Raw genomic sequence first — 23,575 nt, 5'->3', positions numbered from 1 at the left:
TTCTTGACTAGCACAGAATGAGTGTACCTAAAAGAGGCTGGTCATCTAGACTTTAATATCCATTCTCCTAAATCCAGAGATTAGGCATGAAGGCTTGTCTACCACTAAGCAGCTTCACTGATGCCTGCTTTCTAGATCTCAATAATTTTCAACATTTAGAAGTTGCTCTTGCTTTTGGAACTGTAGAGGCTAAGATCCTGTTTTTCTCTGTGGTTGTCTTCAACTGATTGCTAACAGGTCCTTGTAGAGCTCCGGCACTTTTTCGGGATCCACTGGTCTAGGCAAGAAATGGGTGAATTTCTGATGCCTTTTGGACCTTGCCCCATCTCTGGGACTGCCATCTTTGTTAAGTGCCACAAAGTACCTCCGGCCTGAATCTCCATGCTTGTACACATTGGAGGAGTAGGTGTTATACCAGTTCTCTTCAAACTGTTCTTTGAAGACACATTCAGGAGTGAGCTTTTCCTACAGGGTGAAAAAAAGAGAAGTCTCTTCAACCAAAATCTACAGACATGGTGATAAGAGATGATAGAGCTATTCCTATGTTGATTATTACCTCAAAAAGTATGTTTCTTTCTGGTGTGATATTTTTCACAGTTTTATTTCTTCACTGTTTAAAAATAAAGATATTGTTTTAATAAATTATTTTATTCTGCAGAGGATTTTTTTTATCAGTAAGGAATACAGCCTGTCTTAAAGCTCTGCCTACCTATACAATAATTGCTACATTTTTCCATTTATTATACTTCATAATATCTTTTCTTTCTGCTTCCTTTTTCAGGCCACAACTAGGTCACAACTTTTTAAGATTGATGCTTGCACTGAAATATTAGCAGACATACAACTATGGACACCTTTTAGTCTTTTGGACTATTAATGCTCATTTTCCTTTTCCCCCTATCGTCCCTAATTATTTGGACCCTTAAAACCTACATCATTTTATATGCACATAATACTTCCCAAACAAGCTTTGTTTCAGGTTATTTTATGCACTAGATCAGGGCTGTCAAACTCCCGGCCTGCAGGCCACACCCAGTTTAGCGAAGCGGGGGGAAAAGTTCCAATACGTCATGTGATGCCACCGTGACACCGTGAGTATGACACCCCTGCACTAGATCAAACTTTGCACATTTTATTTTTTTTCTTTTGTTTTGTTTTACATCTGCATCTTAAACCTGCCTTTTCTCTGAGAAGGCAGTTTACTTGGGAAACTCTTTTAATTTTATTCCCACAACAATGATCCTGTGAAGGAAGATGGGCCGAAAGTTATTCAATGAGACCTCCCATTTGAGTCTCCCCTTTCCAAATGTCACCTCTAAGTCACTAATTATATCTGCTATCCTGGGGTTATATTAGCCACTCTTTGCTAAGGAATTTCTGGCTCCATTCTGGGAAATCTCTGAGTGGCTTGTAGCAGGGATATCAACGTCAAAAAAATCAAGATGGCAGCCCCCTTGGTGTGATTGAAGCTTCACCTGTTTTTTTTAGGCATTTCTACCTCAAGAAAAGGGAGAACTTCATTCATACCATCATGGCCCTCGTTTTGACATTTTTTTTACCACATCCTGCACACTCCTAGCTTCTTACATTACTTTGAACTAACAGAGCACACTACCTCAGTTGGCTAGAACAATGTTGTCTCCTCTTGTATAGACTGATAAGCACATATCATATTGGATACAATGCTGCAGGAATGAGGCAATAATTAGCAGAACTTGTCTGCCCTTTTAGGAAAGGGAATAATTCATGGAAGAACATGCTTTTCCTGCAGATGTTGTTGAGTGGCAAATGCATTTCTTTATTAAAAGGTAAGGTGGGCAATGATTTTGCATCTGAAGGCCACAGTTGTGTTGATTTTCAGCTGTGTACAGGTACTCTTCAACTTACGATCACAATGAGCCCCAAATTTCTGTTGCTAAGTGAGGCAGCTGTTAAGTGAATCAGTGTAGTTGTTAAGTTAATAACATGATTGTTAAGGGAATCTGGCTTCCCCATTGACTTTGCTTGTCAGAAAGTCGCAAAAGATGATCATACGACCTCAGGACACTGCAACTGTCATAATTATGAGTCAGTTACCAAGTCTCTGAATTTTGATCACGTGACCATGAGAATACTGCAATGGTCATAAGTGTGAAAAATAGTCATCAGTCATTTTTAGTTGTACCATTGTAACTTTGAATGGTACTGAACATATGATTGTAAGTTGAGGACTGCCTTATGTTGGTCTTGTCTTTTCATGTCAAAAATTCCCTATATCAGTGTTTCTCAACCTTGGCAGCTTGAAGATGGGTGGACTTCAACTCCCAGAATCCCCCAGCCAGCAGCACTGGCTGGGGGATTCTGCGAGTTGAAGTCCACCCATCTTCAAGCTGCCAAGGTTGAGAAACACTGCCCTATATGATAATAGAATTTTTGTAAATGCTGCTTCTCCTTTGCACCACTACCTGGAATGATCAAGTGATTAAGGGCCAGTTTTTGTCCACTTGGTCATTCGAGGAAGTACTGCAAAGAAAGAACTATAAAAACAACCCAAAATTTTGCTTATGAAAAGAAAGAAAAAACTAATATTCATCTTAAATGTCCCTACATGGCTTCCCCACTGACTTTGCTTATCTTAATTTTGATCACATGACCATGGTCATAAGTGTGAAAACCAGTCAGAAGTCACTTTTTTCAGTGCCATTGTAACTTTGAACAGTCACTAAACAAACTGTCATAAGTCGAGGACTACTTATATTTGCTTTTGTTTCCCATCTCCGACTGGTTGACAATTGCACCTAATTTTGGCAACCAGGTTTTAGAAAACTCTCATAAACACCTAAAAATGCAAACAGAAAACTATTTTCCCTGGAACTGAGTCAAATAATCAAGTACAAAAAATATAGACAAGCCCCCCTTGCCCTCTAGAATTTAAGAGAGTTTCAGTGAGAAAATGCTTTTGAGCTAGATGGATCCATGGTACAATTCTATAAGGCAATTTCCTATGCAGCTATTGTCTTTGCATTGATGAAACTCGGGTAAATTTCGAGTGATTCACTTAACATCTTAAGTTATCTAAACATGACCCTGTAGTGGTGCAGTTTATTCCAGGTAGTTCTCACTTTGTACTAATCCACCGAATACTATTTTTCTAAAGCTAAGTAGCCACTTCAAGGCTGCAATCCTTCTTGTATTGTTACCAGTGACAAAATTCCCAGGGATTATAAAGATTACTGCTAATGTGAGCCTGTAATATGAGCTGGATGATATAGCAGTAATACTTACAGAGCCATAAAGCTCTCCTTTCTCATTCATTCCAAGGTAAAGGCCACTGTCCACTCCTCGAATACTGACTAATCCCACAGCCACACTGATGAATTCAAGAATACCTGCATTGAGAAAAGGGAAAAAAATATTTTTAAGGCTAATTATATTTGATGAGGAAAAGTCTGTGTATTAAATAGAAATAGATGCACAATTAAATGAGATTAATTCTAAATTGATCGATTGATTCTACAGTATACAGAATGGGGTTATCGAAGTATCTTTATAGTACTATAATACTGTGATATATATTGCTGTTGACCCAATAAAAAAGAGCATTGTTAACATCTTATTGATTTCAGTGAAAGTGTTGAAGTGTCCTTAAATCTCTCCAGCTGCAATACACAGGAGTTACAAAGCAATGTTATTAGTTGTGCCATTCTGTGTTAAACAATAACTGTGTTCAAATATTTGGATTGTTAAAAAGAAAAGCATTTGATAAGTGTTTTATACATACACACACACACACACACATATAAATATCAGTCCAAATATGTGTGTGTGTATGTATGTATGTGTGTGTATATAATATATATATATATATATATATATATATATATATATATATATATATATATATATATATATATATATATATATATACACATACATACATATTTTCCTTTGAAATAATGCCATGTACTTTAGGTAAGCTTTTGAACACTTATGTTTTTCAACAATGTTCGATTTTCTGAATTATTTTCTCTCTAAGGAAAGCTAATTATTTTTTATCATAATCAGCCTTTGGAGTTCAATTGAAAAAAATGTTTGAGATGTGGGGTGTCTTGCTACTGTTACAAGGCAGCCAAATCTTTTGCAAGGATCAGATACTTAGTATTTTATAAAGACTGCATACTCCATCTTTTCACTGCCAATAAATCATCAGAGATTTTGGAGTTCCCAATATTCAAAGTTCCATTGAAAGATATGGGAGGTATTCTGTCTTTCTGATATCATTTTCAAAGACACGTTTTTCCTCCCCAAATCATAATAAGCAGGTGATTTAACCAACAAAGAAACCACATCAGTCAAAGCTACTGAGAATAGTGATAGAATAAAAAAGCCCCAAGAATGTTTGATCTCAATCTCAAACATTTTTCTTCCTTTCTTTCTTTTTTTTTTCTTTTTTTTTTTTTGCAATTACTCCATGTTTACATGCTCTAAGAAGCTTCTCTTCTGCATAGAATTTTTGGTTGAACTAGAGTTGAAACAAAACTCCTATTTATCAGTTAAGATCTCTTAGAGCAGATTGTTGGAAGTAGTGAGAATTATCAGCTGCACTTAATATTAGTAATAATACATTTTGTAAACATTTGCGGACCAACCACTAAGTACTAGTAGGTTTCTTCAGAGAAGACTTTCTCTTCAACACTCATTTGTTTGTCTTCCCTTACACATTTAGGAAACTCTTTCATTCAGTATTTAAATCCCTTGTAGTTCATAAATAAAATCCTAAACAAACTAGTTCAATATATTGCAGAGATTTAGTTAGATCTTGGATACTATGGTATCAGAAAGGTACTTGCAGTGTGTACAATCTAGCACCTGCTTTACATTGGACTCACTGAGTCCAATGGATTCACTCTCTATCTTTGGACAGTGTGATATCTTCTGTCTTCTACACAGACTAAGTTAAATTAAGTTGCATGTTCTTGTGGAATCCTGCATGCATTTCCTTATGCACAATTCCCACTGGAATACCAAAGGACTAATACCCATGCAAAGAGACAGGAGTGCATTGTAAACAACTATATATAGCAAAACATGCAATTACTTTTTCTAAAAAAAAAGAAGTACTGGAAAAGTTAGAAAGACTGAACCCAGCACACAGGTACTATATATCATCTCTCAGTCAGAGCAATGTATCTGAGTTTATTTGGATTACAATTATACCTGTAATAGTTATGCATGTATATAGACTCACAGCTTGCTTTTAGCACACATGAGACTTATAAAAATATTAGAGCCTGGTTTTGAAAATGAAAAGTCCTGATATTGGTTCACTTCAAATAATGTAATACTTCCCACGTGGGAAACTCTTCCACATCACGAATAAAATGCTATCTCTGTACATTGATGTATTAAGTGTCTTAGAAGCTGATTATACGGATGCTATGCTTGTCGTTACGGTTATCAAGCCACACAGGAAATAGTTTAGGCACTTGCTGCATGGGACAACCTGTATGTAATTCCAAGCATCATTATCTCATGGATGGATTTCCCACACTCCAATAAGGCATTGTGTGTTAAGTAAGGACATAAGGATGTTGTAAAGGAGGTCTGTTCATGCTCAAAGGCACATATCCAGGCCTTTTTCCATCAGTTTGTTGATTGTATTACTTGAAATACATCTTTGCAAGCAGATTGCCACTTTTTTTCCCCTAACCTGATCTCTCTACCTCCTGCCCATTTGGTGTATGGGGAGGCTGCTGTCCCAACACTCCACTTCGCTATTAGCCCTCTGCAACAATGTTAACCCAGATCAAGATGCTACTCCTGCAAGCGGGTGTGTTTTTAATCATCCACTGCCTGAGATCCGTTGCTATACCATCTGTTGCTATAGGATGCTTCCGTCACAAGGGAAGAAGCTGCAGAAGAGAGCAGGTGGAAGGAAGGAAGGAAGGAAGGAAGGAAGGAAGGAAGGAAGGAAGGAAGGAAGGAAGGAAGGAAGGAAGGAAGGAAGGAAGGGGAAGGGGAAGGGGAAGGGGAAGGGGCTTACCGAAGAGGCTGTGGTCTTGTCTAGTGCCTTGAACGCTGCCGTCGGGCAGGATCTGCAGGTGGAAGCCAGTCCTGCAATACAGCTGTCTTCGGCGTAGGATGCCCTGCAGGTGGGCTAAATCCGTGGCCCCAGCCGCGACGCCCCCTCGGGATCCCCCCTCCGCTTGGGTCAGGCGGTCCCCTAGCAGGGGCGGCCTCTCCCCAGCAGGAGGCAGGAGGAAATGGGAGCCCACCTGCTGGCTCATCCCCTCCAGGCCACTTAAGAAACCCCCTACTTCGGCTAAGGGGGCCATGGGGAAACCCAACCGGAGGGCTGCCGAGAACGGAGAGGGAGAGGGCAGGAGAGGAGCAGCGAGAGCGAGAGGGAGTCCCTTGCAGAGTCCGATCTCGGGGCTCAGAGCCGGCGTTGGAAGGGGTCTGGCAGGCAAGGCGGACTTGGCGTCAAGAGAGCAACTGCCTGTCCCGAGAATCTGTCCTCTCCCCTGACATGGGGCTGGTGGGGAGGCTGGGCTGGGCTTGGCCTCAACATCGACAGCCGCTGCAAGTGGGACGGCCGGCGATGCCCAATTTGCCGCTGCTGCCCGCTGGTAGCGCCACCGGCTCGGGCTGTCTTTGGGGGGGAAACCGCCGCGATCCAAGCGAGGCCGCTCGAAAGTGCCACAACAGCGCGCGTGGGGGAATCTCTCGCTATATATACGCGCGGGGCAGGTTTTCCCCCCTGACCTATGCTAATAGCACTGAAGCTGAAGCGCGCCGGGAAGCTGAGGCGTTTGAAATCTTAAACCGAGCTGCTTTTCCCCTCCTCACACCTTTTCCCTCCTGACGAAGGGGACTTCCGAAGGTGCCCCGGCCTCCCTCCCTCCCTCCTCCTCCTCTCTCGCGCGCGCCTAATCGGCTTCCAATTTAGCCTTGGAAACACGCCTCTCCCTCCCTCCCTCCCTCCCTCTCCCCCCCACCCGGGTTGTTGTCGACGATGCGAAAAAGGATGCCGTCGCTCGCTCCTCTCCGCCAGGCTCCCTTTTGATGTTGAAGCTTCTCGCCGCGGATGAATCGCGAGCAGCAGCAGGAGCCCCGTTTGGCAAAGGTGGGGGGGGGAGGACCCTGGAAGCTTGCCGCGTATTACGTGGACAGGTGCAGGGAAAGGTAAGAAGGAGAAAGGGCGTTACCGGAGGGTTAGGCCTGCTGAGACACACATGAAAAGAGGGAATGGGTGGGGGGGTTGAGAGAGAGGGGGGAAGAAAGCAAAAAAGATCTAACAGGTCGACTGCTCGATTTTTCAGAACACTCATAAAAGTGTTACATGTATTATCCTTGCCTTTTATCTTCTTGCGTTTTCTTCCCCTCCAAAAAGAGAGGAGGGGGGATTTTTTTTTTTCCCAAGCGAATTGGCATAGTCAGTCGGGGTTTCCCCTTTTCTTAAAGGATAGGTTTTTCTCTGCTTGGTCTAACAGAGGCCCTAATACAATAGCCTCTGGGTATTGTTTGGATGTTTAACAGTATTAGACCTGAGCAATACAAAGAGACCAGAAGAGAAACTGAGGAATGCTTGGAAAGCTTTCAAGACTTTGAAAGGGCTGCAGGAGAAATCAAATATATTTTTTGAGGGAGGGACCACTATGTTGCTAACTATAAATGTCTTCATTTTCATCAGGGACAAATAATATTCCTTTGTCTATTTTGGCATCAGGGTCTCTGCTAGCAAGCCGGTTGACAGTGGAAATATTTCTGCCCTTTTTTTGCAATGTATGTGGAAGCTGGTAAAAATACCAGTCACTAAGATTTCAGGTAGCTTCTGGACCAAATATGAATGTAATAAGGACCTAGCAATAGAGATCCATAGTATGTTAATGGATCCAGTTTGATCTCCTTGTTCAGATGATGGAGTAGAGAAATCTGATCCTACTTGAGGCTTCAATCAAACTGAGTGACCTTGATTCTTTTTCAGCCTAGGAAGAAGACTAGAAAGCTGTGTGGACCACATAGTTACCAAGAACCAAGACTGAGTCAGGCAAAAAAATACTTAAATTTTCACCGTTATCTTATTATTACTGGGGTGGCAGAGGGTAATGTTCAGCCTTGATTAAACCTAACCTTGCTGAACTCAATTATCCTACTTTTCTAGAAAGGTATGAGATAGGCATTCAGCCCATGCTGAGTAGCTGGATAAGCATCTACAGCATGATCACATATGATCTGAAATAGTGCAAGCTGGTTTCCTCTTCCTTCAGCTGAACATGCACATTTCTCTTACCACGCAACATAATTGGTGTGCGATTTTCTTTACTCTGCACTCCACGTGAGGAGGAAAGGCAGAAGCTGGCAGTTGTTTGTTTGTTTTTGCATTTATCCCTTGGGACTCAATACGTTGAATGCATACATGCTACTTAAAGGGGAATTCTAAGCCTGTTTACTTAGAGGTAAGTCTCAATAAGCTCAAGAGCTTATTATTAAGACTGCAGCCTGTTGCATTTCAGGGCAAAAAAGATGATAGTCTTCTTCAAATTAAACTTGGCTCTTGCTGTCTTCATGCACAAAAACAGGAAGCTTTCTTGGCAAAAGCACAGAAGTGGTCTGTCTTTGACTCCTTTGAATTGTGTTTTTTACTTCCCAGTCTAGCCTCATACGCACATCTGCCTAGAAATTCAGTTCAGTGAGATTAACTTTGAGGTAAGTAGTATAGGACTGCAGACTAAGTTTCACTTTTGGTGTGATGTATTAAATATAAACAATGAAATATCTTCTAATATGCTTTCATCAGAACTTTAAACTGCTAGTTTTTCTTTGAAAATGTGGATTTGCCATCTCATTTCAGCTATCCTATAATTCTTGAGTAGTAGTGTTCCATCTGGGATATATTTTTAGACTAAGATCTATTTTTTTTTGTAAAGTATTAGAAATATGGAAAACATTGGGAGAAAATAGTTTGTGCTTCTGTTCTCTTATATGAACTCTCTGATCTCTACTGAACTTTGGGTGGTGATATAAAATGTGTACTTCTTAGTTAGTTTGCACCCTATGTTATGAGCATTCTGGATTTTAAAGATGATCTCTGTAACCATTAGCTGGATATTATAGGACATACTGTTTTGCATTATACCATGAAAGAGCTTTAATGAACTACAAAAAGAGAGAAAGAAAGAAGAATCAAGCACTGGAGGAGGAAAGACATTCTGAATATTTTTTTTAAAGATGCATGTTTTAACATGCATTTTTAAGTAACTCAAACAGCAGTTTGGTGGAAGTGATTATGATTTATCAAGTGGAGTTGAAATAAATATCAATCTTTTGCTCCACATTTGGCAAAATTCCTGGCAAAAATTACTTTAGTGAAATTTCTTTTTGCACTGGAAAGAATGCTGTATTGCAGTGGTGTGATCCATTTTTTTACTACTGGTTCTGTGGGTGTGGCTTGGTGGGTGTGGTAGGGGAAAGATACTGCAAAATCTCCATTCCCACCCCACTCCAGGGGAAGCTTACTGCAAAATCCCCATTTCCTCCCCACTCTGAACTAAAAATTTCCGTTACCGGTTCTCCAGAACCTGCTGAATTTCACCCCTGCTGTATTGGTCTCTTTTAAGGAGGCATAGGCAGTGGTGATGGTATGGAACAAGAAGAATTTTCCTGGATTAGGCCATATTTAGTACTTGGCATCACAGAGTGGCCAACTTCATTATTTTGTGAGGCTCACAAGCTTGGACTGTGCAGTCAATAGCCCTCTTTCACTGCCACTTCCCAGGAGCTAAAATACTTTGCTTATGATTGGAAAATATCAAAGTATTCTGCTTTTGATTGGTGTGCAACAACTGCAGCAATCAAGTTGACCTAGCTTTCTCTTCCAAAATCTCTGTCTCTCTCTGTCTGGCTCCCTCTGCATCTTATAGCTTTCTTCTCTGTAACCCTTTTCCTCTTCCATGCCTCCAAAGCCTTTAAATATTTTATTTATTCAAGAACCACATGTCTACAATAGTGGAATATAAAATAATCTAGGGGATATACAGTCAGGTCCAGAAATATTGGGACATCAACACAATTCTAACATCTTTGGCTTTATACACCACCACAATGGAGTTGGAATGAAACAAACACAATGTGCTTTAACTGCAGACTGTCAGCTTTAATTTGAGGGTATGTACATTCAACTCAGGTGAACAATGTACGACTTACAGCAGTTTGCATATGTGCCTCCCACTTGTTAAGGGATCAAAGGTAATGGGACAGAATAATAATCATAAATCAAACTTTCCCTTGATACTTGGTTGCAAATCCTTTGCAGTCAATCACAGCCTGAAGTCTGGAACACATAGACATCACCAGACGCTGGGTTTCATCCCTGGTGATGCTCTGCCAGGCCTCTACTGCAACTGTCTTCAGTTCCTGCTTGTTCTTGGGGCATTTTCCCTTCAGTTTTGTCTTCAGCAAGTGAAATGCATGCTCAATGGGATTCAGGTCAGGTGATTGACTTGGCCATTGCATAACATTCCACTTCTGTCCGTTCAAAAACTCTTTGGTTGCTTTTGCAGTTTGCTTTGGGTCAGTGTCCATCTGCACTGTGAAGCGCCGTCCAATGAGTTCTGCAGCATCTGGCTGAATGTGAGCAGATAATATTGCCCGAAACGCTTCAGAATTCATCCTGCTGCTTTTGTCAGCAGTCACATCATCAATAAATACAAGAGAACCAGTTCCATTGGCAGCCATACATGCCCACGCCATGACACTACCACCACCATGCTTCACTGATAAGGTGGTATGCTTAGGATCATGAGCAGTTCCTTTCCTTCTCCATCCTCTTCTCTTCCCATCACTCTGGTACAAGTTGATCTTGGTCTCATCTGTCCATAGGATCTTGTTCCAGAACTGTGAAAGCTTTGTTAGATGTTGTTTGGCAAACTCTAATCTGGCCTTCCTGTTTTTGAGGCTCACCAATAGTTTACATCTTGTGGTGAACCCTCTGTATTCACTCTGGTGAAGTCTTCTCTGGATTGTTGACTTTGACACACATACACCTACCTCCTGGAGAGTGTTCTTGATCTGGCCAACTGTTGTGAAGGGTGTTTTCTTCACCAGGGAAAGAATTCTTCGGTCATCCACCACAGTTGTTTTCCATGGTCTCCCGGGTCTTTTGGTGTTGCTGAGCTCACCGGTGCGTTCCTTCTTTTTGAGAATGTTCCAAACAGTTGTTTTGGCCACGCCTAATGTTCTTGCTATCTCTCTGGTGGGTTTGTTTTGTTTCTTCAGCCTAATGATGGCTTGCTTCACTGATAGTGACAGCTCTTTGGATCTCATCTTGAGAGTTGACAGCAACAGATTCCAAATGCAAATTGCACACTTGAAATGAACTCTGGGCCTTTTATCTGCACATTGTAATTGGGGTAATGAGGGAATATCACACACCTGGCCATGGAACAGCTGAGAAGCCAATTGTCCCATTACCTTTGGTCCCTTAACAAGTGGGAGGCACATATGCAAACTGCTGTAAGTTGTACACCGTTCACCTGAGTTGAATGTACATACCCTCAAATTAAAGCTGACAGTCTGCAGTTAAAGCATATTGTGTTTGTTTCATTCCAACTCCATTGTGGTGGTGTATAGAGCCAAAGATGTTAGAATTGTGTCGATGTCCCAATATTTCTGGACCTGACTGTAAATATACAGTAGATATAGATATATGTTTAATATTGAAAAGTAGTTATTTTAAAATAAATAAAAGCTGATTATGATCATTAAGAATAATCATCTGCCATTTATACTGGTCAATGTGTTAAAACCTTCCCTAGCCTAATAATAGTCAAGCACTGTAACTAAATAGCTGTAACTAAATAGCCAAAAGATCGCTTAAGTGGTGGCTCCTCCAGAGGCTGTCAGAATCACTGAATGTATCTACTTAGAAACAAGTTCCACTGAGATAACTGGATTTACTTCCAAGCAACTGTATTTTGGATTGCTGCCTTTGGCAACATTTTGGCATCAACTGAAAGCCTTTGTTTGGTCATATCTTTTATATGTCAGTTGAATTTTTGTCCTGTGCTGATAATGCTGCTTATTATTCTTTTATGATTTGTTTAATTGGCAATTGTTTTAGCTCAAATATGAATTCACTTGAAGACATTGTAAGCTGAAGAGCAATGTACAGGTAGTCCTCTACTTACAACAATTCATTTAGTGACTGTTCAAAGTTACAACAGTACTGCAAAAGTGACTTATGACCGTTTTTCACACTTATGACCCTTGCAGCATCCCTATGGTCATGTGATCAACATTCAAATGCTTGTCAACTGATTTATATTTATGATGGTTATGGTGTCCCAGGATCATGTGATCAACTCTTATGACGTTCTGACAAGCAAAGTCAACGGGAAGCCAGATTCACTTAACAATTGGGTTATTAACTTAACAACTGCAGTGATTCACAACAACTGTGGCAAGAAAAGTTGTAAAATGGGGCAAAACTCACTTAACAAATGTCTCACTTAGCAACATAAATTTTGGGCTCAATTGTGGTCATAAATCGAGGACTACCTGTATCAAATTACAGAAATGAAAAATATTGGTTTTGCTATCAGTAGAACTTCAAAGCACTGTCCACTAAAAATAAAATTGACAAGGTTTCTAGCCTTATATATAGGCAAATGGAATTGAATAGCAGATGATGTAGGACAGTGTTGGCGAACCTTTTCGGCACCGAGTGCCGAAACAGGAGTACAGGTGCGCGCGCACACACGCCCGCATGCCAGAAACAGGAAGAGCAGCTGGGTTCCAGTGCATGCATGCACTCCAACCACCTGGTCTTCCGGTTTCTGGCGCGCATGCTCACACAAAGGCCAGCTGACCAGTGCGCATGTGTGCGTTGGAAACCAGAAAAATGTCAATGAAGTGCCCCCCCAGCCCACCACCGAGAACAAGCCAGCACAGGCTCCCCCTCCCGCCCTTCTGTCAAGGGAGCATGATCACTCCGCAGCCACCATGCCTTTTACCCCGGCACTGGACAGATGTTCCTCCGGCACAGACTCATCTCCTGCGCAGCCCCGCGAGAGCAGCAGCGGCAGTGGCAATGGCAGGGTGAAGGGCAGGAGTGACTGGTCGGCTTGGGGCGAGGGCCGTTGTCATGCTGCCGCTTCTGGCCAGGATGCTGGAGAACTGCCACTGTCCCCTGGCCCATCACTGAGAACAAGCCAATGCAGCCCACCCTGTCCTGCCACTTCTTTCAGTTTCTAGCACTCCCGTGTGCATGAAGATCAGCTGGCTGGTGCACTGGAAACTGGAAGAGCAACGGGCGATGGCTCAGCATGCTACTTCCGGCACACATGCCATAGGTTCGTCATCACAGGTGTAGGAGGAAGAATCTACTTAATAAACAGAAGTTAGATTGCACACCATATTATGAGGTTCTATCCAAGTCTATTTAGAAGATATCAACTATTTTTAAGACAGGAAGGTTGGGAACTGTTATTACTGATTCATTTAAAAAGTGCAGAAAACAAATGATTTTGTCTATTGAGATTTAATTTAATCCAGCTAGAGTCTTGAGTTCTTTGAACCATATTGTCTAACACATAACTTAACTGCATGAATGTAACACTCCAACTATATTAATATGCTATGTATTCTCCCCACATTTGTGAATAGTATATTATCTAAATAAATATTCTCCCTAAAAATATTTCAGAAAGAATTACTCAATGGGTTTTTATACTTTTTGTTTAAATTTCTAACAATGAAAAAAAAAGTTGTAGAACAGTAAACTAGAACAGGGTAGTGTTTTTCTTTTTATAAGTCGTCTTCCATGTGTCACCATGTAAATTTGAGAGATCAAATGGATTTGCTGCTCTGCTTTATTTGCTGGAGAGAGTTTGGGGCTAATTAATTGGCAGGTGGCTTAAAGCAAGTAATGAAACACCTTTTCATCACAGCAGTCCTAAATACTGCCCTATGTGCACCTGAGTTATTAAAAAAAAGATTGTTGAAAGTAAGTGATTTATTATGGAAGGATTTAAAACCTCAAAATGAAAATAACATTGAACACAATGATCAGATAAATCACTTCGAAAGGGAGAGAGAAAGCTGGCAGACTTCTTGGAAAAACGATTGCAGATAGATATTATATAAGTTTAGCTTTCAAATAACAACAGCTTGTCATGTGGCTGGACCCAAAAAGTCCTCCATAATCAAGCTTTCAAAGCACATCTGTGTAAACATTATCACATCAGTGTAAAACATCAACCAATGAGTTTTTGCTTTGAACCAAATCTTCTTAATTGCAGGGCTAAATCAAAGAACTAGATCAAAGTTTAGAATCTGTAGAATAACCAATTGTTCAGGTAGTTCTGAACATTTCTGTCTTAAAATGCCAACAATCAACCATGTTTGAAACACATATTAAGGCTTCTTTTTTAATACTGTATATGGCACAGTGGGGGAATCAAACTATAATTAATGTAGCAGCCCAGCTCAAGACATTGATAACATAATCTGAAGTAACAAACCTATAGCTAAGAAAGAAGTTACTATACAATCAGAAAGAAAGGTAGATATGATCCAGTATTGCCTGTTATCTGTGAATGAAAACAGCCAGGTGAAAACTTCAGCTAATACTAATTATTTATTTCATTTATATGTTCCTTTCTTCTATGAAAAACAGAAAAAGTCCCATTGAGACTCAGATAAGATCATTATCTATGTAGCTTCAGTAAGGTGGTTCTACCATATTCAATAAACAAAGACCATGCCTTTATACCATGGGTGTCAAACTCGATCATGTCACGTGATGCCACGTGATGTATCGCAATGTTTTTTTTGCCTTTGTGGAGCCGGGGTGGATGTGGCCTGCACATGATGAATACAGCCCACAGGCCGCCAGTTTGGTACCCCTGCTTTATACTAAAATACTCCTATTGTTTGATTATATTACTATTTAAAGTCATATGTATGTATATATTAATAAGATAGCAAATAAAATTTGGTCTAGTGATTTATTTCTAATGTACTAATATATTGAATTTTGGGGGCAGAGGACAATTTGAAAAAAAGCATATAAATATTGTTAGAAATAAGAATCCATAAATATTTCATAAAATGAATTCATCCTGTCATCCTGCAAAGACAGATTCTTAAATGTTGTCAGAACAGGACGTTGAGAAGACTTAAATTATTTTTGTGACCACATTTCTTATATTTCCTAGTTAGTGGGAAATGGGGAATAATATGTTGGCTTGCAAGAATGTCTTTAGATTAAAAATCCTATTTTTCATTAGTGTGCTTTTGGTGTAAAGCAAGCTTTGGTTGCACTTGTGGCACACTTGCCCAAATGTGCCAATATCACTAGTATTTCTACTGTGTTTTTATCTCTCTCTCTACACACACACACACACACACACACACACACACACACACACACCCATCTATCAATCCTTTCATCCAAAGTCAGGAGAATAAAAGGGCTAAGATCCTGTGGACTTCTAGATACAGACAGATAGAGGGATTCGCTAATCAGCCAGACATTGTGGTACTAGACAAGAACCAGAAGGCAGAGGTGGTAATAGATGTACTGATGCCAAGTAATATCAACATCAGAAAGAAAGAGAAGCTGAAGAAATACTACAGTCTGAAGGAGGAACTCGGAACTAGAAATGATATGGACCATAAAGGCCAAAGTGATCCCATTGATGGTAGGAGCAATCTGGGCTGTTACTCCTAAACTGGGAGAGTGGCTCCAACAGGTCCCAGAAACAGTATCAAAACTCTCTGTCTAGAAAAGTGCAGTGTTAGCAACTGCTAAGATATAACACAGAACCCTCAAAGCCATGATGGGTGATGGGCAATAAAAGTCAATCTCTATGAACTCTTCTAATGATGGTTATTACATATGGAATTTGCAACTTGTAATAAAAACAGGGTAAGTGATAAAGAGTATGAATAAATTGAATGAATGAAAATGAAAATTTAAGTCAAATTTAGGTCAAATATAGCAGTAAGAGTAGATAATATACAAGACATATAAAAAGAAAAGGTTAGTTGCAAAGAATACAGTTCAAGAGAATACAGAAGGAAAGTAAGTGCAGAGCAATTTGAAGGTTATAAAAATATTGTAGTTAGTGATAAGAATGCTAAACAAGAAGCCTCTAACAGAGTGACCATCAATAAAAATAATGAATGAAAGTCAATGGGGTAAAATGCTGTAACCACCACTTTAGAGGTGATGATATGTCAAAAACTGACATATAGGAGGTGGTGATATGTCAAAAACTGAAATAAATGTAATAAATGCTTTGTCCAATAAGTATTTATTCAAAGAAGTAATAAATACTACCAGAGTGCTGAAAAACGGCAAGGCTTAAAATGTACCTGCAGAAATGTTAAACTGTGGGTGTCAAATATGGATGTGGTTTGCTTATAAAGTGGTTATCTTGATAATAGTGTGACAATTGCATGCATGCCTGACAATTGGAAGGGTGCCATTATTGTTTCAATATTCAAATGGAATTGTTGCAAAAGTGAATGCAAAAATTATACTTTGTTAATTGCACCTAGGAGGGCCTTTGGCAGAATTCTTCTGACTGATATGAATGATAGTGATCAGAATTTTGGAAGTGTAATATATTTTCTTGTCAGGCAGGGAGTTTGCAAAGTGGATTTTTGCTGTTCAGCAAGCACTGAGGAAGTGTTACTGTGAAGAAGAAAGGTTTCTTTTTGTAAATTTGTAGATTTAAAAATAAATATAAAACAAACTTGATTGATGGAAATTTTGCATGTATCTGGAGTTGAAAGTTAGTTGGTGAATGGGATAAGAACAGTACATAACAATGTGTACTGTAGAGGATCCATGAGAATAAATTAAGTACTTAATGAACAGTTCAACACTGAGCAGAAAAGTAAGAATGTATAATATCCCCTTGGTTGTTTACGATGATGGTTATGTTTAAGCACAAAGGTAGAAGGAATTCTTGTGAAAATATCAAAAGTGAGTTGGTTGGGATATGAATATACTTATCTATAGATGATATCAAGTTATTGGCTGAGAAACTGAATTATTTGCAGCAAATATCATATAAAATTATTATTATATAGTATTATGTCATTATATGATACAACAAAGGGTGTTGATAAGAACATAAATGTACCATCAATACTGATAGTTGTATTACAAGAGAAAATTCAATGAACAATTGCAAGTTATATTTAAATGCCAAAAAGTTATAACCAGCAAATGAACCTCTACATAAGTAGAGATGACAAAATATTATAGATGGAATGTTCTTGAGATATGCAAATGCCAGTTGCAAAGTAGTACCAAGTAACTATTGAAGATAAAAAAATGTTATTGCGCTATGGCTATGTGTAAGAGTATGCTTCTATCCATGTTGTATGAAGGTAAGCATAAAAATAAGTTCAATAGAATAGGAATGAGTTTCTTAAGTGTAGGTATTAAAACAAGAGATGAGTTCAAGAATAAATGGGTACTGAGTGAATATGGCTTAAATGTGAAATAATCCATGATTTCATTCATTCATTCCCAACCTCTTTACTTTTATAAATAACTCAAGTATTCCTTTTTCCTGCTATTTTCCCCACAAAGATAATCCTGTGAGGTGGATTGGGCTGGTATACAGTGATTGATCCAAAGATACCCAGTCAGTTTTCATGCCTGAGGCGTGAAAGACGAGAAAAACTGAAGAAAACAAGGTGAATTAGAGTTGATAAGCTACTTAGGAAAAGAAAGTGTGAAGCTTTCAAAGGCAATTAAGAAGCATTGTGCAGACATGGTAGAAGCAAAGATAACTGTAAAAATAAAAAGATGTTGAGATAGTAAATGTTGTTGCATTAAATTAATTTTCATTTTTTTTCTTGTCTTTTTGATTTCATTACTTGTTTCATACTTTTCTTCCATCTGCATACTATACTATTGTTGATCTCAAAAATAGGTATGATATGAAGGTTTGAATGTGACTGTTTGTATGTAAGACATTTTGTAGTGATACAAGATTTGTTGCTCTTGTCACTTCTAATTTTCCATCACACAACAGAACTCATTTCACCAGGATTATCTGTACAGAACTGCTTCTTCGAGTTCTTTAGTAAATTTATGCTTTCACTAGAGACCTTGTCATCTGTCAGCCTTTTTTTAAAAAAAGATCTTCTCTAATGATTTGTGCCTTTGCATTAAGTGCCCAAAATGTTTAAGTTTTAGCTTTAGTATTAGTATTTCCAGTGAGGAATCTGGTTTTAGCCAAAACATTCTCAACAATTTTCTCCAGCACTACAATTCAAGGCATCTAATTTTCTTCGTTCAGTTTTTCTGAAGATCAAGTTTTCAGTCATAGTAACAATCGGTTTAACCACAGGTTGATTTGTTATTAAATGTGATGTCTCTGTATGCTAATATATTGCATAGATTTGTCATAGTCCTTTTCCAAAATAACAAACATTTTTGTATTTCTTGGCTAGTCATCCTTTCGAATTTTTGAAGATAAAGTTTTCAACTTTTAGCTCTGCCTATCTACATTGGATTGTTGACATAATCTTAGTGTGGGGTTTGTTTTTTGCTTTTTAATACTGAGTTCTTGGTTGGCTTTTACATTCTCTTCTTTTATTTCCAGCATGACATTCTTTAAGTTTTCTTTACTTCTGTTAAAATAACATCAACAGCATTTTCAAGGTTGTTGTTTCTCCCAATACTTTTAGTTCCATTTGCTATTTCTTCTAATCTAGCATTTCTCATAATATATTTATGATCTATAATCAGCATATGTCAATATAATTTATAATCTGCTTATAAGTAAATAGATAAAACATAACATTTGTCAGATCTTTCCCAGAGCCAAATTATTAAATTGTATATTCTATTCTGTTGCTTCCTAGCCATTATCAATAATCTTCCATAGATAGATGAAGTGGTTCATATGGATAAAAATATATCCATATTTTTAATGGCTATTCACAACTATCTACACAATTGATCTTCACAATCAATCATCTTTGTATAATCCTAAAGCAAAATAAACATATTTTCTCATTTGTCTTTTTCATTATGTATGGGATGTTAGATTTTGAATGTATCAGCCTCCTCTGAGGCCAGCTTGTACACCTGACATTTCTTGGTCCATGTATTATTGAAGCCTGGATTGCAAAATCCCAAGCATTATCTTACTAAATGAGATAAGTGCAATTATTTAAACATTCTTTAGTGTTCACTTTTTCGTATTGAAATACCAAAACCCTTTCCCGGTCCATTGGCTACTGCTGTGTTTTATCTCCTTGTAAACTACAACAGCCATTTTAACTGTATAAAGTTGATGCGATTTTAAACTATTTGCAGTTCATGATCAAAACTTCATTTACTTCATGTTTATGGATGATTTTGTACAGTTCTTCTGTATACCATATCTTCTTTAATTTTTTTGTCCAATGGATCTTTTGTTTTTTGTCTTCTATCATGTTCACCTATGCATTAAAGATTCCCTTGATTTCTGTAATTTTCTTAAACAAATATATTCCCACCTGATAATTATTTTGTTGCTGTGCATTGCTGATTTAGCTATAACCTCTACCTCTTCTTGCTCTTCTCAGTAAGTGTTGGAAAAATTTTCCTTAAATCTTTGTTGCCTTTTGCTTTCTACCTTTCTTCACCTGATTCTGATATATCAGCAGGTAGCCATTTTACCTTCTTTTCATTTTTTTAAAAAATTTGATTTATATGCTGCCCTTCTCCAGAGACTCAGGGCGGCTTACAATGCGTTAAGCAATAGCCTTCATACTTTTGTATATTTATACAAAGTCAGCTTATTGCCCCCACAAACTGGGTCCTCAATTTACCTACCTTAGAAAGGATGGAAGGCTGAGTCAACCTTGAGCCTGGGGAGATTCGAACTTGCAGTAATTGCAGGCAGCTGAATGTTAATAACAGGCTATTAGTCTGCTGCGCCACCAGGCTCTTAGCTGTTTGTTATAATAATAGCCTTTATTGTCATTGTACATCATGTATACAATGAAATTGTTTGCTTTGTCTTTAACTGTAAAGCAATTTCAGAATTGAATTCTTATTTATTAAATTTATGCCGTCCATATTGTTTCGAAATGACTCTATGGGCTCTGTTTATCAAATCTAGTCCATTAAATCTGTTCTTTATCTTCAATGCACATACATATGAATTATAAATGATACCATATATTGTTGGCTTGATTATTTTGTTTGCCTTTTTTTTTATTTAACTGGAATCTTGCAAGTTGTTCACCATCGGTATTTTTGGTTGGTTCCGTGTAGTAATGGTATTCATATGGAGTAGGTTGTCAAATCCTCCTCCAATGAATCATTTTAATCCCCTTCTTCATCTATTATGCCATACTTCTGGGAGTAAAGTTTCCCAACGATATAGCTTCTAACATTATTGGGTTCATAAACCTCTTCACCACATACAGGTGTGTGATTAAATATAGGCACTTAGTGTCTAAACTGATAGTATTGCTGAAAGGATGTTTTTGTTAAATGGAGAGATTGTGTTAGGTAAAGGTAAGGGAGCAATATCTTATAGACACATTAGACAATCTTGCTTATATATCAAAGTTTGAACTAGATACAAAACACAAACACACTAATATAATGGATGTCTGCTGACAAAACAGCTGTTCTGCTCCAGCTGAAGCTTCTCAACTGTAACCAAAATTACCACCAAATTAATGTTGAGGTCAAACTGCTAATGCATGTCAAACTCCCAAATATGTAGAAAGAAGATTGAAAGGCCAATGTAAAAAAATGAATCCATATGGTTTACACACAAAAGAATGTGCATTTTTTTAGCTTGAATCAGATGTTTGGCATATATTGGGATTAGCAAGTCAGTCTTTCTCATTGGATAGTAATCAGTTGGAAAACCATAGTCTACTTAGCCAGTATTGATGAAGTCTCTGAAAAACACAATTGGCAACTACATTTATTGCAAGCTCAACATAATCTCCTTTAATCAAATATCAAGATGCTTAGAATAGCAGCAAAAGTGAAATACAAAACAAACTGACTTCTTTCAAGCGCTACCTTTCATGTTGAAGCTCGGAAGCAGTTATGCCATTTTATCAAGTACCGGGAAAAACACGATAAGGTTCTTTTTTCACCTTGCTGTTTGCATTAATCATGTGACAGGAAAAGATAACACCGAAAGTTTTTTTCTTCTTTCTGTATTGCTATTATGGAAAGTTAAATATATTCAAAGAGTGTTGTTCAAAGTACATTATTCTACTTTTAAGTATATCCTGCAATCTAATCATTTTCTTTTTACTTCCTAGAACATTTTCAGTAGTGTTAAACAAATATATAGGTGAAACAATCTTGTCCATTTTTTTAAAAAAACTCACAATGTAACTAATTATTATGCTCATATAAGCCCTGGAGTAACTAGATATTGTCTAAGAAGTATACAATCTCAAAGATTGTATGCTTTGGTGACATTCTTCAGTTCAGAAAGATAAGGGGAAAGCATTCCTAATTTGAGAATAACAATTAGCATGCTTACAAAGAAGTTATTATTACATCACATCAAGCTGGTATTTCAATGATAGCAATAGTCTCAAAGGAAAATCAAAAACAGAAACGTATGTAACTAGAAAATCTGCACATTTATGTCTAGATCAAAATTCTTTAGTCTTATAAGTTCAAAGAAGAAAGGAATATAAAAATGAACATGCAGAAAATGATAGCTAATATATTTTGCACAGTATTTTAACTGTACAAAATTTTAACTTGTACAGTATTTTAACCCTAATCAGCATCTAAAAAGCCACTTACAACAGGCACCTTATAATTACCACCAAACACAGAATAGCCCAAAGCACATATTCTGCTACAGAGAAGTTCCCTGAAAATGGGCTCTAGCATGAGTCCGAAAGCTCAGAAGACTAAACCTCTGGTCCTGGTGACCGACCCACATTGGATCCTGCAGTATTTTCAACTCAATAGCAATGTATGGAAATTCCTGTACTTCTGTAAAGCCTGACTTTGTTCCCTAAAAAGCCCTTCTGGATTTCTAATGTGCATGCAATAAAAGAAACACAAAAAGGCTATTTTTGGAATGTTCCCGCAATTCAGGACAATTGAAGAGACTTTTGGCCCACAAAAGTCAAGTGGGAATCCTCTATCACCCTGAAGCTGTGTCTCCTGCAGCAAATAGCTATTTAAAGCTCTACCATTCTATGCTTCTTTTCCTGCACCTTGAAGTTTTTTGCCAGTGAAAAAAATACATTCAATTAGCAAAGTCAGCTTCAAGAGAACAACACCTGCAAAATGCTTCAAGTCCTCAAAACAGCTGCTCTTTGAAAATCACTTAACATCAGTTGGTGGCTTTAAGGAAGAAGGCATTCTAGTTTCTACTTACTGAGTTCATCCAATCAGATAGGGAGAAGGTTGGACAATAAGGCAAACTTCTGGTGGGATCTAATTCCCCATACTTACTGAGTATGTCAATGGTTAGAAAGACATTAAATCCAAATAGAACTTTTTAATCTGTTTTGGATGCAACACATTCATGTTATCACATTTTTCCTAAAAACATTTGTGGATATTTCCATATAAAAACATTATATAAGGTCTCAAGGTCTTCAACATTTCCACAGGTACATCTGTGATGAGACAGAAAGCATACACATCTATAATAATTACATTAAGAAGTACTGTGATCATCATCAAGCAAGTAAGCCTACAGAATCTGTGACCTGTTCGTTCGAATATAACCTGTCTAAGCAGGAGTTTGCCAGGTGCTCAATATCGCCCACTACAGTATTTTTATCCATGTCTACCAGATAGTTCCTATTTAAAAAAAAAACCAAACTACTACAATGTTTATAACATCTACATATTTAACTATATTAATATTATACAAATATTTTAATATATGTTCTCAAAACTTCCCTGAAAACAATTCAAACATTTGCTTTGCTTTATTTCAGTCTAAAGATGTTAGATGTTACCTAGAACAGGGTCCCCGGCCCCAGGTCCGTGGACCGGCACTGGGCTGCAACATTCCAGAAACTGGGCTGCGCAAACAACCCATCTGTAGTATGCAGGCAGCACATGAAACCACACCCCCTTTGATCCGGTTCCCTTTCTCCAGGGAACCGGTCCCTGGTGCCCCAAAGTTGGGAGCTTCTGAGCTAGAATGATAAAATGGTATCTTCAATTAAGCTGGATTCTTGTACTTAACTATATGATTAAAATGAACTTTATTCTTCAGCAAAAATTTTAATTAGGTCTTAAGAAATATTAATATATAAGTAATTGCAGATCTGCTTTCTTTCTATTAAACAGAAAATTATCCTGCAAGTCCTACTGTAATTAACTTCATTATGAAGACATCCAACTTGAAAGGAAGATCCATCACAGTTTACTTCTTGATTGATATGTATTCAGAAGTGCAAATTTCATGTTCAAGTTAATTTTTGATATTATTTTTATAATTCATACAATTATAAGACAGAAAAAAAAACATATGGAAAATTCACAAGGATGTATACATACACACACACACACACACACACACACACACACACACACACACACCACTGAGTTCTAGGACTT

At 38.1% G+C, this 23,575-nt stretch overlaps 1 protein-coding gene across 1 annotated transcript; it reads right to left on the bottom strand.

The window, feature by feature from the left end:
* Positions 1-219: 219 nt before the first annotated feature.
* FGF20 (fibroblast growth factor 20) lies at positions 220-6,314 on the bottom strand. The gene is made up of 3 exons (XM_070948755.1): positions 6,023-6,314; positions 3,265-3,368; positions 220-465 (listed from the first exon to the last, which is right to left on the bottom strand). Exons 1-3 carry the CDS (start codon positions 6,312-6,314, stop codon positions 220-222), a joined length of 642 nt encoding a protein of 213 aa, XP_070804856.1.
* Positions 6,315-23,575: the final 17,261 nt, after the last annotated feature.

The sequence above is a fragment of the Pituophis catenifer genome, unplaced genomic scaffold, assembly GCF_029215685.1.
Source record: "Pituophis catenifer annectens isolate HBS135680 unplaced genomic scaffold, rPitCat1.0.hap2 SCAF_8, whole genome shotgun sequence".
Classification (NCBI taxonomy): Eukaryota; Metazoa; Chordata; class Lepidosauria; order Squamata; family Colubridae; genus Pituophis; species Pituophis catenifer.
This window is presented reverse-complemented; position numbering and strand designations above follow the sequence as displayed.

What these genes read in the sequence shown, in the direction of transcription:
- FGF20 (XM_070948755.1), bottom strand. Translation starts at nt 6,314, where the DNA reads ATGGCCCCCTTAGCCGAAGTAGGGGGTTTCTTAAGTGGCCTGGAGGGG. An exon ending in ACAAGACCACAGCCTCTTCG is followed by an intron (nt 3,369 to 6,022) that starts GTAAGCCCCTTC and finishes TTCTCAATGCAG; the next exon opens with GTATTCTTGAATTCATCAGT. An exon ending in AAGGAGAGCTTTATGGCTCT is followed by an intron (nt 466 to 3,264) that starts GTAAGTATTACT and finishes TTCACCCTGTAG; the next exon opens with GAAAAGCTCACTCCTGAATG.